The sequence below is a fragment of the Strix uralensis genome, chromosome 12, assembly GCF_047716275.1.
Source record: "Strix uralensis isolate ZFMK-TIS-50842 chromosome 12, bStrUra1, whole genome shotgun sequence".
Taxonomy (NCBI): domain Eukaryota; kingdom Metazoa; phylum Chordata; class Aves; order Strigiformes; family Strigidae; genus Strix; species Strix uralensis.
This window is the reverse complement of record NC_133983.1, coordinates 21,154,141-21,168,387: the sequence shown is the minus strand read 5'-3', so window position 1 is coordinate 21,168,387 and position 14,247 is coordinate 21,154,141. Positions and strand designations below refer to the sequence as shown.

At 41.2% G+C, this 14,247-nt stretch overlaps 1 protein-coding gene across 2 annotated transcripts; it reads left to right on the top strand.

Moving 5' to 3' along the window:
* Nucleotides 1-3,551: 3,551 nt before the first annotated feature.
* On the top strand, nucleotides 3,552-13,832 carry HSBP1 (heat shock factor binding protein 1). 2 transcript variants are annotated; one of them, XM_074881484.1, is made up of 4 exons: nucleotides 3,552-3,665; nucleotides 4,472-4,538; nucleotides 4,706-4,825; nucleotides 13,503-13,832. In XM_074881484.1, the coding sequence occupies exons 1-3, from the start codon at nucleotides 3,621-3,623 to the stop codon at nucleotides 4,822-4,824; spliced, it is 231 nt and encodes a 76-aa protein (XP_074737585.1). In that variant the 5' UTR covers nucleotides 3,552-3,620; the 3' UTR covers nucleotide 4,825; nucleotides 13,503-13,832. The 2 variants fall into 2 exon arrangements, with proteins under 2 accessions (XP_074737585.1, XP_074737584.1); XM_074881483.1 differs by lacking the exon at nucleotides 13,503-13,832 and adding an exon at nucleotides 6,254-7,673.
* The last annotated feature ends 415 nt before the right edge of the window (nucleotides 13,833-14,247 follow it).

The window sequence follows — 14,247 nt, the reverse complement described above, 5'->3', positions numbered from 1 at the left end:
ATTTCATTCTCAAGATTTCATTGTAAGTCTTTGGCTTAAATAAAAAGAAGATATCTGTGATTTTTATGTGCTGAGTATCTTAAGATCCATAAATCCAGCACATTCAAATAAGGGAGCAGGCAAGAACAGTTGCAACAGTTTGCGTGAACAATCATTGTATGAATAATACTCAGAACTACCACAATTATCTGAAAGTCATCAGGGAGCCCAAAAAAGATTTGAGGGTCAAAGCAATTTAAGTATAGTTGCTGTTTATTGCCTCACAGAATACACAGACATAATAATAACGTCTTTTCTAAGCTGTTACCACTGAGCTAATGCACCATAATTGTACTAGGTCCTCTGGAAGAGCTGTTATTTAAAAAAGCTGTAAATATAGGACTACAACTCTTTGAGGTCATTACAAAATTGACAACAGTGCTTTTGGTAAGAACAGGGTCTTTTGCAAAAACTTTCTTTGCAAAAATTGCCTTTAGGAAATTTTATTCTGCCTTTTTAAACTTCGATTTCATTAGATCCCTCCCAATCCCTGTGTTGAGATTTCTGGAAAGAAGGCCTAACAACAAATATACAATTAATTCTGCAGCACTGACTATTTAAGGTGATTTTGTGCCAGTTAATGGCACAAAAAAAAAAGCTGTTAAATGAATAGCCTTTTTTTTTCAAGTTATTGAGCTGTAACCCTGCGTCACCAAAGGAAACAGGAGCTGAATCAGACGTAAAGAGACCAGTACCAGAAATCTCTATCAGGTTCCCACAAAGGCAAAGTTCATTTTGAGTTCTCTGGAAAACTGAAAACGTGGCTGCTTTTGTACAAATCCTGACCATGACTTACTGCTACATGAAGTCAAATCATTCTGCATTGGAATTACATATCCCTGCATTTTAAAGGAGTTTCATTAACTGTTTTTAAATTTATCTTTGTAAATTTCCCTTGATTTTAAGGAAAACAACAGGCTCTTTGTAAATTTTAAAGGCCCTCCTTCTCTGTACACTTTAAATTAAGACTTTGTCAGTAAAAAGCTAGCAAGAGAATTCAGCCTTCTACAGCTCCATTCATTTTAGTAATCTCTGAACATTACTGTGAAAGGATCATTAATCCTACCAGTCCTCCTTGCATAGCATTTTCTTTCAGTCCAGTCTCAAAAAGGAGACAAAACCCTGCAAATTTTCAGTCAGTCATTGTTTAACTGTGCCATGCTGGGAAGCAAATGAATAATGAAAATGTTTTATCCTGACATGAAAAAAAAAATCCTAAAGTTATGAGAACAAGTGTGCAGCCATTTGACACTTACTAAAAATCTTAATGGCCCGAGGAATCATTTTGTTAGTCAGATCTGACTCCCTGCATAACAAGAACTGCTATGCTCATTTAGTGGACACACATTTTAAGTCAAAACCATCTAGGGCCTGTCCCTGCCCCAAAATGGAACATAGTATTGGGACAATTGTGCTAGAAGAGGCACCAGCTGAATCTACAAAGCATCTTATCTAAACTTGCCACAACTGGTATCAGTTTGGTCACAAAGTAGTGAAGTCAAATCAGTAATGTCGCATTCTCAAGGTCAAGCTGCAACAAAACCATCTACAAGAACAAAGCTGGAGAATCAGGCCAATCCATGATTTTTTTTCTTCTTAAATGATGGAGAACCAAGAAAGGCATGTGCACTGTCACCTGTTGAAACTCCCGGAGGACTGCTGCAGGGAGAGGGCTTTCGGACATATTTTTTTTCCTAGTTGGCATCTAGCTACAGGCTGGAGCCTTGACACCCTGGTCACGTGGCTAGAAGAGACAGAAATGGCCTCCAACAGCTTGACATGTCAAGCAGCTTCTCCCCACTGTGTTTGCATCTGCCGGAGTCATCGCAGAAAGCCAGAACTGCCTGACAGAGCAACACACGGTGCAGACGGGGGAGTCCCATGCCAGCGAGCACCGTGTCGCTCCCTGAACAGTCCAACATTCAAAAGTGTGCTGGGGGAGACACAGTCCCCAGACAGACACTGCAATAATACCACATCCTTCTGGGTGTGGAGCAGCCGGGCAGCAGCCGCAGCCCGACCCCGTAAGCATCACCACTTGCCATGAGACTCACATCAGCGCTCGGGGGAGCCGAGAGATCTGCACTCTGACGTGCCCGGGAGACCTGATATGATGACCTTTTCAAAACAACAGTTTATGTGATTCAAATAGCAGCCATAAAAACAACCGCCTTTTGTAAACACATCAAACAAATAAATGGGACTTAATTTCTTAGCATTTTTCAGAACAAGAAGCCATAGTTACTTTTAAACGGACAACAAAATTTCCCCAAACTGGCACTAAGTAGTTTTTTTATTACTACCGCAGTGCTCCAAAAGGCACATTAATAATGCAAATGCCCTGTATCTCACATTTGTTACTAGTTATGGGATAAGGCAGAGTGTGTCAGCACATTGTATTGGCTTTCAGGCAAAATGAGACATTTGAGAATCATCTACGGCTAATGGGAAATGTTCTTCATTTACACATTCATATACAATGTTTTTGTTAACTTCAGTTTAGATCTTCTCTCAGTACACAATAACCAAGTCATGTAAATATCAACTCACTTCACAAAGGAAAACTACAAATGAGTTGTTTAGGACTAAAAAGCCTATAGACTTACACTTAGGAAATACTTATCCTACGTCAATCCCCACCGCGAAAATCCAGTCTATGAAGCTTTACAGTCTTAAAGACCATGTCACTAATCTGTGGCAGACATGAATTTAATCAGCTGTATGCAACTTAGTTATTTGTACTTTCTTTCATGAAGACAATATGCCACAATAATATATTCCCTTTATTCATCAATCCACTTACATAACATTCCAACTTCCAGTGCTAATCCCTAATGCTGCCTTGCCACTCTCCGAAGGCAGATGACCTGCAAATGTTTGCTGGCCGGGCTTAACTGCTCATTCCTTTTTAAATAAAACCATAAAAAGGGGGAAGGCCTCTTCAAGCAGCACCATTTCTCATGCTAGAAAAATACATTTGTAATCTCCAATTTGCAAAGTTGATTTTTTAAGAGCATGAGCAAAACTATTAAATCTGTGTGTGAGGAAAGCTTTTACTCTAGGCATAAGATTACCTGTAAACTTGACACTTTGAGGGGAAAAAATACATTTTAACACCTTCCCCTCCCATACTGCTGTGCCAGTGCTCTGTTTATACCAGACGTCGCCTCCTACACCGAGTGACCCCACACGGAGGAGGCCCACAGAGTCCTTATTTCACACCCCACAGCCAGCAGCGGAGGGGGATGAGGCCGGGCCGGCAGCCTGGGGGCCCGCGGCCCCCGCCGCCGTGGGCAGCCTGGCAAGGTGTGAGCGGGCTGCCGTGCCCTGCCGAGTGCCACCCTCGCTGCCTCAGGGTGGGGAGCGGGGACAGCCTGGAGACTGGGCAGGCTGTGGATTTTCCCGCCCAGCGCTGCCCCGGCCTCGCCCCTCAGGCCGCGGGGAGGGGCAGCTGGAGGACTACGCTTCCCAGAATGCCCTGCGGCCGGCTATTCTCGCGAGAGCGGCGCCGGAAGTGGCGGGGCGCGGCCCGGAAGCGCCGCTGCGCTAGAGCCGGGAGCCGAGCGCCCGCCGAGCCCGCCATGGCCGAGACCGACCCCAAGACCGTGCAGGACCTCACCGCCGTGGTGAGGCTGCCGGCACCGGGCCTGCCGCCTTCGGGGGGAGCGGGCAGTGCCAAGTGGAGCGCCGGGCCGGGGCGGCCGGGCTGCGGCCTCCCTGAGGGGAGGCCCCGGCAGAAGGGGGTGGAAGCCTCCGGCCTCGCCCCGTTCGCGGGCCTGGGCGTTGCCTCCTGGGGCCGGCACGGCCGGGCTTGGGTGACCCGCGTCTGCCTGCTGTGGAGGGGCTGCTGGGCTGGTGGTGTGGCCTGGGCCTTTTCCCCGGGTCTTCTTATAAACCGCTTCTACTGTAGAGTTGTTTCTGCTGGGTCCCCCGGGAAGGGCTCAGGTGGGAGCGCGGTTACAGCCGTGTTCACCCTCGCAGCACTAAAGCTGCTCGCTTATCTGAAGTGCTCTGGGCTGAGCCAGGATAGCCGGGGCCTTCGTGTGCCAGGAGGAGTTACCTGTGTCTGGGTGGGATGTGGATACAAGCAAGGGCTTGGGAGTGTGGAGAGGAAGGCTGTTATGCTGATACCGAAAAAAGTGTCATCGTGTGAGTAACAGGATGCTGGAAGCAGCTGTTGTGGGTTTAGTCCTGGTTGTGGAACGCAGGCGTTTTCTAGATCTTTAAAATTGTTTACTGTAAGCCTCAGTTCTTCTCTCTGTACATATATATATGTAAAAATGATGCTTAAATATGGAACTGTGTCGCAGAATTTGTGCACAGGTGAGCTCAGCAATGAAAGAAAATGTATTTGTCTCACTACTTGAGATCAAATACTGTAGCAACCTCTTTAATGAAAACAAAACAGACTTCTATTTTTCCTTTCTATTAGGTGCAGACATTGCTTCAGCAAATGCAGGACAAATTTCAAACCATGTCTGACCAAATAATTGGAAGAAATATCCTTTTTTAAAGTCAGGTGCTATACACTGCAGAATCATAAGTATTTTAAAGTGTATTGATCAGTGGGATTTGTAAGATAAATTTAAAGTGACCAGAAGAGTTTGAGCAAAGCTGTAATAAAACTGCTACTAGATTGCAATCACAGTCCTTAACTCCAGTGAACTTGATGACATGAGCTGTCGCATAGATGACCTGGAGAAGAACATAGCGGACCTCATGACGCAAGCAGGAGTGGAAGAACTGGAAGGCGAGAACAAGACCCCTGCTACTAACAAGAGTTAAAGTGAGACAATTGCTTGCTAGCCTTGAAACAAACCCTTGGGTCACTTGAAATTACTGACTATAAAGTAGATGGACTTTTTCCTTTGATTTGTGCAGTAGCCTGAAATTCATTCAGAGCAGAATTATATATATATAATTATATATTATAATACAAGAAGCCTTAAGAAGTGCTCCTCAGCAGGCTCCTACTAGCCTCTTCACTGAGGATGTTTTCCTCATCAGTATTGGGAGGAGAGGTATGTTCTTCATGTCTAGTTAGTTCTGAGGAAGTGCAATAACTGCGTTCATCCTCTGGTTCTCTGAGTGAGATCTGAAATAATGACTGGTTTTGCAGCACGGGAAGGAGAAGAGATGAGAAAAAATACCAGTAACAAACTGAGCTGGTTTTTTGTTTTTTTTTTTTTCTCATCATATTTGAACGTTCTGTAAAGGACCATAATCTCACATACGTTACCAGCATCAGCTCCCTGAGCATGGTGCTACTCTTCCATCTTCCACTGCATCCTGTAGAGTTCAGCTCCCACTAAGCTCCTAAAGACTCGACTTGCTGCCATGCAGAGGGGCTGATGAGTGAGTTACTGTTGATCAGCTGTAATTCCTGCTGTGTAAGTTCGGAGCTTGCTGGGAGCAAGTGACTCTCACGTACCACTGCAAAGCAGCAGGTCCTGACTCGGACAGTGTAAGACAACACTCAGAGACACAAGACAAGATGTATTCTAGGGCAACGCTTCCTGGAAAAAGAAATTTCTTATTGAGAGATAAATGTGATGATATTATCTATTCTTCTTACATAATTTCTTAATTGATAACCTCTCCCTATATTACACAAAAACATTGGAGAAGTAGATGTTTCATCTACTTGGCAAGTAGCCTTTTGAAATTCAGTAGAAAAACATGTAAATAAATTCAAGTGATCAGGTGGCACCACACACAGCATTTACAATTGTTAAATGCATTTCAGAATGTGGGGGCAGTGCAAGAGTACTAGAACTGTTACAGCATAAACAAGGTGGGTGTGTGGTGCTTAATTATAATTATATTAGCACTAAGATTTCACTTCAGTTTGTATAGAGCTTGATTTTTGTAATGCATGGAAGGCAACTGCTTACTAAAATACTAGATGTATTGTGTTAGATTATTTTTGAGGTGGCTAAGAAAGGCATGTCTCAGCCTCTCAGGCTTGAAATTCTGAGGTCACATCCAGAATACTATGTAGCCTGTATAGTAGGCTTGTATGTTTGAAATGGGAGTGTCTTGCCTGTTAAGGTACCTATTTTTTGCGATACTTTGACAGAAATACAAATTATGGGCTTTGTTGCACCCAGTGCCAGTTCCCATAGCCTGAGCCCCACAAATGAAAATTTCTGATGAGCACGATTCTCTTATTCTTCTCAGTAATATATTTTTTAAAATTATTTTTCCCCAACAGGTTGCCAATAACTTAAGATGAATCCTGGAAGACTTCTTTTTTTTTTTTTTTTTAATTACAAATCCTTGGAATTGCAGAACAGCTTTTTGCAACTACTGTGTGTAAAAGCATTTTTATATTGTTACAGAGCTTGCATTCCTAATGTATATTGTATAGTTAGGGATAGGTTAGTTTATATTTTGATTTGTGTACTGTAATTTCACTTTGAATTCTTGTTATGAGGATCAATTAGTTGTGTTATTAAAACACAGATCTTATGGATCTCAACTACTGGGTATATATTTTTGTGAAGTCACTTTTTTCTCTTTCTTATACTTTTTCTAGACGTTTTCTTTTTGATAGCTAAACATCTAGTGACTCCTATGGAATGGAAATCTTAACTTGTCCTATGTAACTTTGTGGAGTGAAGCACAAGATTGAAACATAGCATTAATTTTAGCTCTAAGCATCAGTCACTTAACTAGTTGAGGACTATATGTTGTTTTCTCATAAATGTAATAAGGTGATTTTGGAAACATAAGACACTGAACAGCAAAATCCTGTCTCCTACTCCTGGTGTTACCTTACCTGTGTGTTCCTAGAACATAAACCAGAAACAGAGATTAAACATTAGAGACATCGGTACACAGCTGAGCAACCACTGCCGTTCAAATCTGTTATATTTAGACAGACAAGGAACTATTAACTATGAAAAATCTTGCTATGGGATTTAAGTTTTTTAACACTGTAAAACTACTTTGAAACTGATATGTCATTTAGCATCACCTTTGAACTATAATTATGATTAGAATAGTGATACAGGACAGAATAGGGATGGGATTGCAGGCGTGTCTGTGGGCTTTCAGTTCAAATCACTGGGTCGTACAAAACAGTTTGCTAACAAAGCAGTGATACACTGAGTAACAAAAAAAGGAGAGGATCCAGCTTCTCTTTGAGTAACAACTAGCTGGAACTGTTCAAAATATTTGGTTTAGAAGGGTGTTTGCTTTTATAATGATACCCACCTTTATGGGCCTGGAGTTTAATGATTACATTAGAGTATTTTGGCAATGAAAAGTGTATTTAAAGAGTCTGTACTATGTCACTTGTGAAGAAAAATGACCAGTGTGGGATATTACTGACAATCATTGCAATGCTCCTCCAGCTGGAAATATAAATTTAAGAAAGCACTAGTGGCAGTCAGCAGTTATACGTGGACCATGCTTAAGACTGCTCTTTGAACGCCACCATGTTAGCGCCTGTGTGTTGCCAAGGCAATATGACAGGTCATTTTTCAAAACTGAGGGGAAATTGTAATGAAAGCTCATAATAATGGGAATTTTGTGAACACAGGAAATGTATCAATATGCTTTGTAATACCAGCCTTAGGTTCTTTGTAATGTCATTTAAAAGATCTAATAAACTATTATGTGGTAACAAATAGTCAGGTCATATATATTAAAGCAAAATCTAGTGTAAGTATATCCTTGTATGTGAAACTGTATTTAGTTATACATTACAGAAAGACTTTAGCACAGCCGCTGCTTATAGAATATAGTCTAGAATGTAGTGTGTTCTGTATATTAAAAGGGTGAGCGTGATTCATGCCCTGTCAAATCTGGATTTCACTAGGTAATTACAATATAGACCAAATTCACAGGAGAGTATGTTAAAGTGGAGGATCATTTTGTATGATTTTGATACAACTATAATTCTCATCTGGCCTCCTGTGGGAGAAATGGTCATTCTTGAATTTGCTTGCACTGTCCTGTACACAGCAGTAGTAGGCCTGCTTTCCTGAAGTTTATCGTGTCAGAATAACTTACTGGAAAATTATTCAGCTTTAAGAAGCTGCTGGATTCTTCAAGTCACTGGAAGGATTCTAATCACTAGTCAATAGGGATAGTTGTCCCTCATAAATTTAACAGTTAACTGATTTTGGAAAGTAACAATTCAAAACTTCAGACAGGAGGGTATTACTTGCAGCCCTTTAAATACTGCTTATTTTTGAGAAACATGTTTTATTCTTACTCAGAACCAGTGATAGAGCTTCTGCATATAAACAGCATATGCAGGCCAAAGTACAGTCCTTTTTAGCCACATTTTCTTGAGGTACAGTTAGTTTAGTAGACAAAGCAAAGCAGAAGATGATGGTTCTTAAGTGTTACTTTATATGGATTTGATAACACTTTACAAAATAATAGTGTTCTTTTTTTTTCCTGAATAATGCTGGTTCACATCTTACCTGACAAATACTTGTCCCTTCCACTGGGCTGCTTCACTTGCAAAGAAAAGAATCAAGCTCTTGAGTAGGGACTGTCTTTGTTACCAGAATATGAAGAAAGTTGTTCCATATATTCCATTTAAATCAAACTACGTGCTGTGTTCTGATCAGGATTGTTTGAGACAGCAACTTGCATTTTTTAGTTATTTATCTCTACGCTAAAGTCTAGATAAGCACTTTCTACTTCAAGAGAAATTTTCTGCTACCTGTCATCATGGTAACATACACTTGGATTTTATCATTGACATATTTACCTCCTACAGTTTATTTTCACAAACAGTTACAGATTAACTGTGCCCTGCTGTGATTTCCTTGTACAGACAGGCGTGGTGGATGCTGTATTTTCCAGTTTGCAGTTCAAAGCTGGTGTAACTTTGAGCGGACCTGCTGTAATTCCTAGGCATAGCCAACCTACGCTATGGCAGGAAAACTGTCTGCTCTGCTTGTGTGAGTGAGGGTGGGCATCTGCCCACGTCTGCCTCCTGCCTACCTGCAAGAGGGAAGAGGGTTTCTGGCATAATCTAGGAGGAGGTGAGATAGATGGAAGATGCACTGTGTTGAACTTCCCGCTTCCTTCTTTCCCATCCTAGCGCAAACAGCAGGTAAGGGGATAGCAAAGCTCCTCTTCGTAAGCAGGTGTGAGGTACGGAATTACACAGGACAAGTAGAGTCTAGGGGTCCTGCGCTTACAGGGAAAAGGAAGAAGAGCTAAGGGTGGAGAATACTTACCCCCCCCTCAAGTTCCTTAAGCTCTCCATTGTCTCTGCTTTCACCTCTCACCACCTCTACTCCAGATTTCCATTGCCCTCACCCTCTTTAACCCCTGCTTCTCTTCCACTCTGACTCTTCAGAACCCAATTTCAGCTGTTACTGAGGAAAAAGCCAGTTTCCAAACTACCTCCAGGTAGCTACTAAGTACTGATGCTCTTTCACAAAGATCTACATGAGGAACAGCAAACAATCAGGTTTTTTTCTATGACAGGAATTAGAAGTGACACCATGCAAGTCTAAAACCACAGCTTTCCTAGCCAGTCATTAATAGCAGTATTGTTTTGTGAATGCTAGACTTAGGACCTGAGAACCCAGAAACAAGCTGAAGATCTCAGGAGCTGTGTGGCCTATGTATTTTACACTGGGCAACAGAAATAAATCTGAAATGCCTGTCTCGTCTCTTCTGGTGTCTTAATTCCCATTTTTAAAGCAGGAATGATACTCTCCCAGTACAGAGGAACAGTGTTATAATAAATCCATGTTTTGAAACACTTAGGCCCGCTGATAAGTGATCCAAAATTATGGTATCCTTAAGAGGATTTTTCATTTAATCTCTGCCCTAAAGACAATGTATGGTATGTAAGATCGCACACAGATAGCTCTTCGACTATCACCATCTGGTCCATGCACTAAGGGAAGCTGGTTATAGGCCAGAGAGATGCACCCAACTGCCACACTCACTGTCTGCAGGAGCTAATTAGAAGCCCCCCTTTCCCTGAGTTGAACCCGGGTCTCCCAGCCACCTGGCAAATACCAGTGCCTGCACTGCTGCCTGCTTTGGGACGGAGCTCATGAGAGATTACTTGGGGTTTATCTTGCAATTCTCACAATCTTTTGTTGGCAGGGGAGACAGCGAACATTTGTGCAAATTCATGTTATCTGGCCTCCTTTAGACTTACTATCTCAGCACTCCCAGTGAAGTACTGTTGGTTCCTTTTAGATGAATGAGGCACGGGGAATTGGTTTGCCTGAGATTACTATGGAAATCAGTAAGAGACCTAACCCGCCTGTCTTCCAAACCCAGGGGGAGCGCTGAAGTCAGTGGTTCTTCCTCCAGACTTGAAAGCTCATGAAATTCATTCCTTCATATTGTAAATACATTTGACACTGTGCCTTCAGAAAGAAAATAATTTTGATTCCTTATGGTTTTGCTGTGAAACACCTGTAATCAAGGCCAGAGACGCTGTCCATCTTCTCTCTAAAATTACACCTGAGTCTGCAGTTTTTCTAGAGGTATTCACATGAAATTATTTAATGAAGCTCTCCACTTTTCCTCAAGATCATTACTTTCTAGCAGATAGTGCCTTCTAGTGGGCACACTCTCACTAGTAGAAGAAACAGTACTCAGATTAATTATTCGGTTACCTTCAGTGTACCAGTTCAGATATTAGGACTTTAATGAGCCACATGCTGCTTTGAAATGTGGTTATTACACAAGACACCGAGGCTTTGTTTACAATTAAGAAAATTAATAGAATACACAAATCCCTTCCTGAGCTGTAAGCCTTACTGTGTTTTGAAAAGACCTGATGCTCGCTGAAGTTTTTTTTCTGCCTCCAATGTAGAGTTAATGAATTTAGGTCATTAGGAAAATAAAGCATGGGAATAGAGACTTTACTTCTTATAAGCACTCTGAGATAAGAAAGGTTAAACAGGAATTGTGTCTCTGAAAAATGCACATGTATTAATAGAAAGTGTTCTTTCATGCCATTTTGCCACAGACCTGACATTTTTATTTATCAGGCTCTTGTAGTTAGATACATATGTAAAGAACTCTTCAGTTTACAAAGCTGTAGAATATACAATTCTTGCTTGAGAGATTAAATTCTGTTCAAAATAGCAACCATAGAAGTGATGGAGTTAAGTGTTTCCCAAGTCTCAGATTCACGGGTGTTCATATGACAAGTCTGGATGGAAGACCCGTGACCCTTTCGTGCAAGCCCCCATACAGATATGGAAAACAGCAAAAGAATCCATCCTCTTATGGGTAAAATGGAGAAAACAGGCAAAGGGCTACCTGAAAAGTGGAGGCAAAAGATATGAGAAAAATTACTTAAGGCTTCACAGCAGATCAGTGGCTGAGCCAGGTCTTAGATTTAAATCTTTCTTAAGTGACCTGCAAAAAACACTTGCCTGTCTCCCAAAACAGGTAGGCAGGCAGGTATACTTGCAAAAAATGATCTGCTCCTTCACATCTGAATTCCCTTAAGAGTTTAGATCAGAAAAACACGTGCTGCGTAGTCTGCTTGTCTTCAGCCAAAGGTATCCCACATTTTGATGCAGCATAGCGTTCTCTTTTTACGTAGGTGTCAAGTGGAGAAATGTTTGTCCAAATGCCATCTCATGGGCACGTAGGAATATCATCAGCTCAGGTGGGTGGATTACTGACAAAGACCTGCCTGGTATTCTGCCAGCTGACATTTCCAGTTGCTCAGGCTCAACGTAATTCACCTACAGGGCACCTCAGCTTTTACTTGTAACATTCTTCCTCAGTCCAATTTCTCCTTCTCTAAGAATATGAATTTCCCAACAGATAAAAGTTTCTGATTCCCACACAGCTCTAATAAATATTTCACTTATTTCTGTTGCAGACATGTTTAGTTTTGAAGACCAGATCCCTCTCTGTTTAAAACATCTTAGGGAAGATTTTTGCATTTTATCCTGCACCACCACACTGGAGGAAATCACTGCAATCAGCTGTTCTCTATCCACTGGCACAGAAATATCAGTTCCTTAGGAGCAACACAGGAAGGTTTCCAGGAAGTTTTTGTTCGTTCATTTATTTTTACAAGCAGATTGACAAGTCAGGAGGCCAAGGATATCCAGGACAGACATTGTGTAGTTTGGGAAAATTAAAGTAACTGATAACACAGAGGAAAAAGAGGCAAACTTTAAGACATGAGGCTAGCTGCTAGTTTCTAGGCATTTAAGACCCCACATGTGGAGACTTTGTGTGATGAAGTGTCCACCATGGTCTGAGCTCTGACCTATAACACATCCCAGGGGCAATAATGAAGGAGCGTTCGTTAGCTTCCCAAGAGGCTGCTCAGCAGAAGAACAGCAATTAATTTAGTTTGCCAACTGCTATAAAACAGGAGAAGTTTTGTATCGTACAACAGGTGCTCAATTCAGTTGTTAGGCTGTAAGAGGCTGAACCTCAGCCAAATCCTCTCTTCAAAACATGTTCACTCTAAAAAGTATTCTTTAGAGCTAGAAGGCAATAAGAGAAAAATCAGAGAGCACTGCGATAGTTAAATATCTAAGTCCCAAAAGTGCAAATGTCATTGATTGTTGTGAACAGATTGATTCTGCAAGGCCTTTGTTCACTCCTGAAGTACCAGAAAGAAGATGCTTCAAGGCTTGTCACCAGATCTTTTAGGAAAAAGTATGTGAATTTTTTCCTGGCTCTACAGAGCAGTAAATTTTTAATGCAAACGACTGGTCACCAGAGATAAAACAACCTGAGTGCTGGCTTGCCTAAATTCATGCTGTGAAACACAAGTACAGGACTCAGTCATGTTACAATCTTTTAAAAAAATACCTAGGTCCAACAACTGGAAAAGTGATTGTTAATGAATGTTAATGTGATAGAAGGGGGGAAAAAACCAAACCAGAACCTTACACAGTGAAGCCAGCACTCCTGCTATTGACACACAAAACATATTATAAATCAGACCAAATCTTAAAATATTAATGCAACTGCAAATGTTAAAATTGATGACAAATGCAATCAACATTTATGAGAAGGGACATCATTGGGATCTCCAACAAGTCAGGCAAAAAATTTAATCAGGTTCTTACCAGAGGGTTACAAATAGATGTGTCATTTTAATAAATTTGACAAGTGTACCATGCAACTGAGAATTGGGTGCATCTTGAAAGACAATTAACCGTAGATCCTTGAACAGGATTCAATGCTCTGGCAATTCTTTGCAAGTCCTTTTCCAAATTATTAGTGTTACCCTGTCATATGAGAAGGTACAGAATTGTGCTGCTCTTCATGAGTAGCCCTAATTCTCACCTTTTTAACTGAAGCTTTTAATAAAAAAATATATTCAGAACCAGTACAGAATTCATAAGCAAGAGCTCTTAAATTCTTTGAGTGTTGCAGGTGGCTGTGGAGGAGATGATTGGGGTACCTCTGATAATCTGGTTTTAAATGTTCTTATTTTGTTTTTCTACAACGTCTTCACATTAACATTGTTTTTCTTTCAGCTCAGAACCACTTTTAAATAAAAATCAAGACAGCGGTTTAAGATTTTACTACTGAGCAACTGTGGAAGTGAATATGACCATGAAGGTTTAATTGCTTCACAGAAATCCCAGGTATGATCAAGGCCTTCCCGGCTACATCCCCACTGAAGACACTCTTTGGGATTCAAGGTGATTGACAAGTTAGATTATCAGTGCCACTCATTAGCAAGAAATGTAGCAAATTGAAGCCCTTGAAGGAAAGGTTTGTCACTTGAACAATAAAGCTCTTGTTTAAATTCCATTTTGAGCACTTCTAAAACAACAGGCAACAGTAAACAATATTTAGCAGAATGACACCATCTGCCTTTTTTTTTTTCTTTTGTGTCATCTTTCCAGCGTTTTAAGCAAGGATTTGGTTATAAATACTGACAATTGGCACTATAAATTATGATTTTCTGCTCTCTGAATAGTGAGGAGCAAAAACAAATAAAGTGCAGATTTAAATCTGAGTTTTCACACATTACTGAGCTTGTGAGATGGGTTTCCAGATTAACATGCTTCTGCCTCATGTTCATGGGAGGGGATATGGTCACTGCTGAAGCACATTCACTGAGTTTTGTAATTGGTTCTGCATTCAGTTGGGCCACCTGGAACTGGAGATAGGGTTCTGCTTTGTAGAGATAACGACGAGATGAATGGCTGAAGGAGTGCAGCAAGACAAACCAGTCACCTCTGCATCTCTATTTGGAGGCCCTTTACATCCCAG

Excerpts from the sequence above, each read along its gene's own strand:
- HSBP1 (XM_074881484.1), top strand. The coding sequence starts at position 3,621 with ATGGCCGAGACCGACCCCAAGACCGTGCAGGACCTCACCGCCGTG. Across the intron at positions 3,666-4,471 it reads TGCAGGACCTCACCGCCGTG|GTGCAGACATTGCTTCAGCA; the intron begins GTGAGGCTGCCG and ends CCTTTCTATTAG. Across the intron at positions 4,539-4,705 it reads TGACCAAATAATTGGAAGAA|TTGATGACATGAGCTGTCGC; the intron begins ATATCCTTTTTT and ends ACTCCAGTGAAC.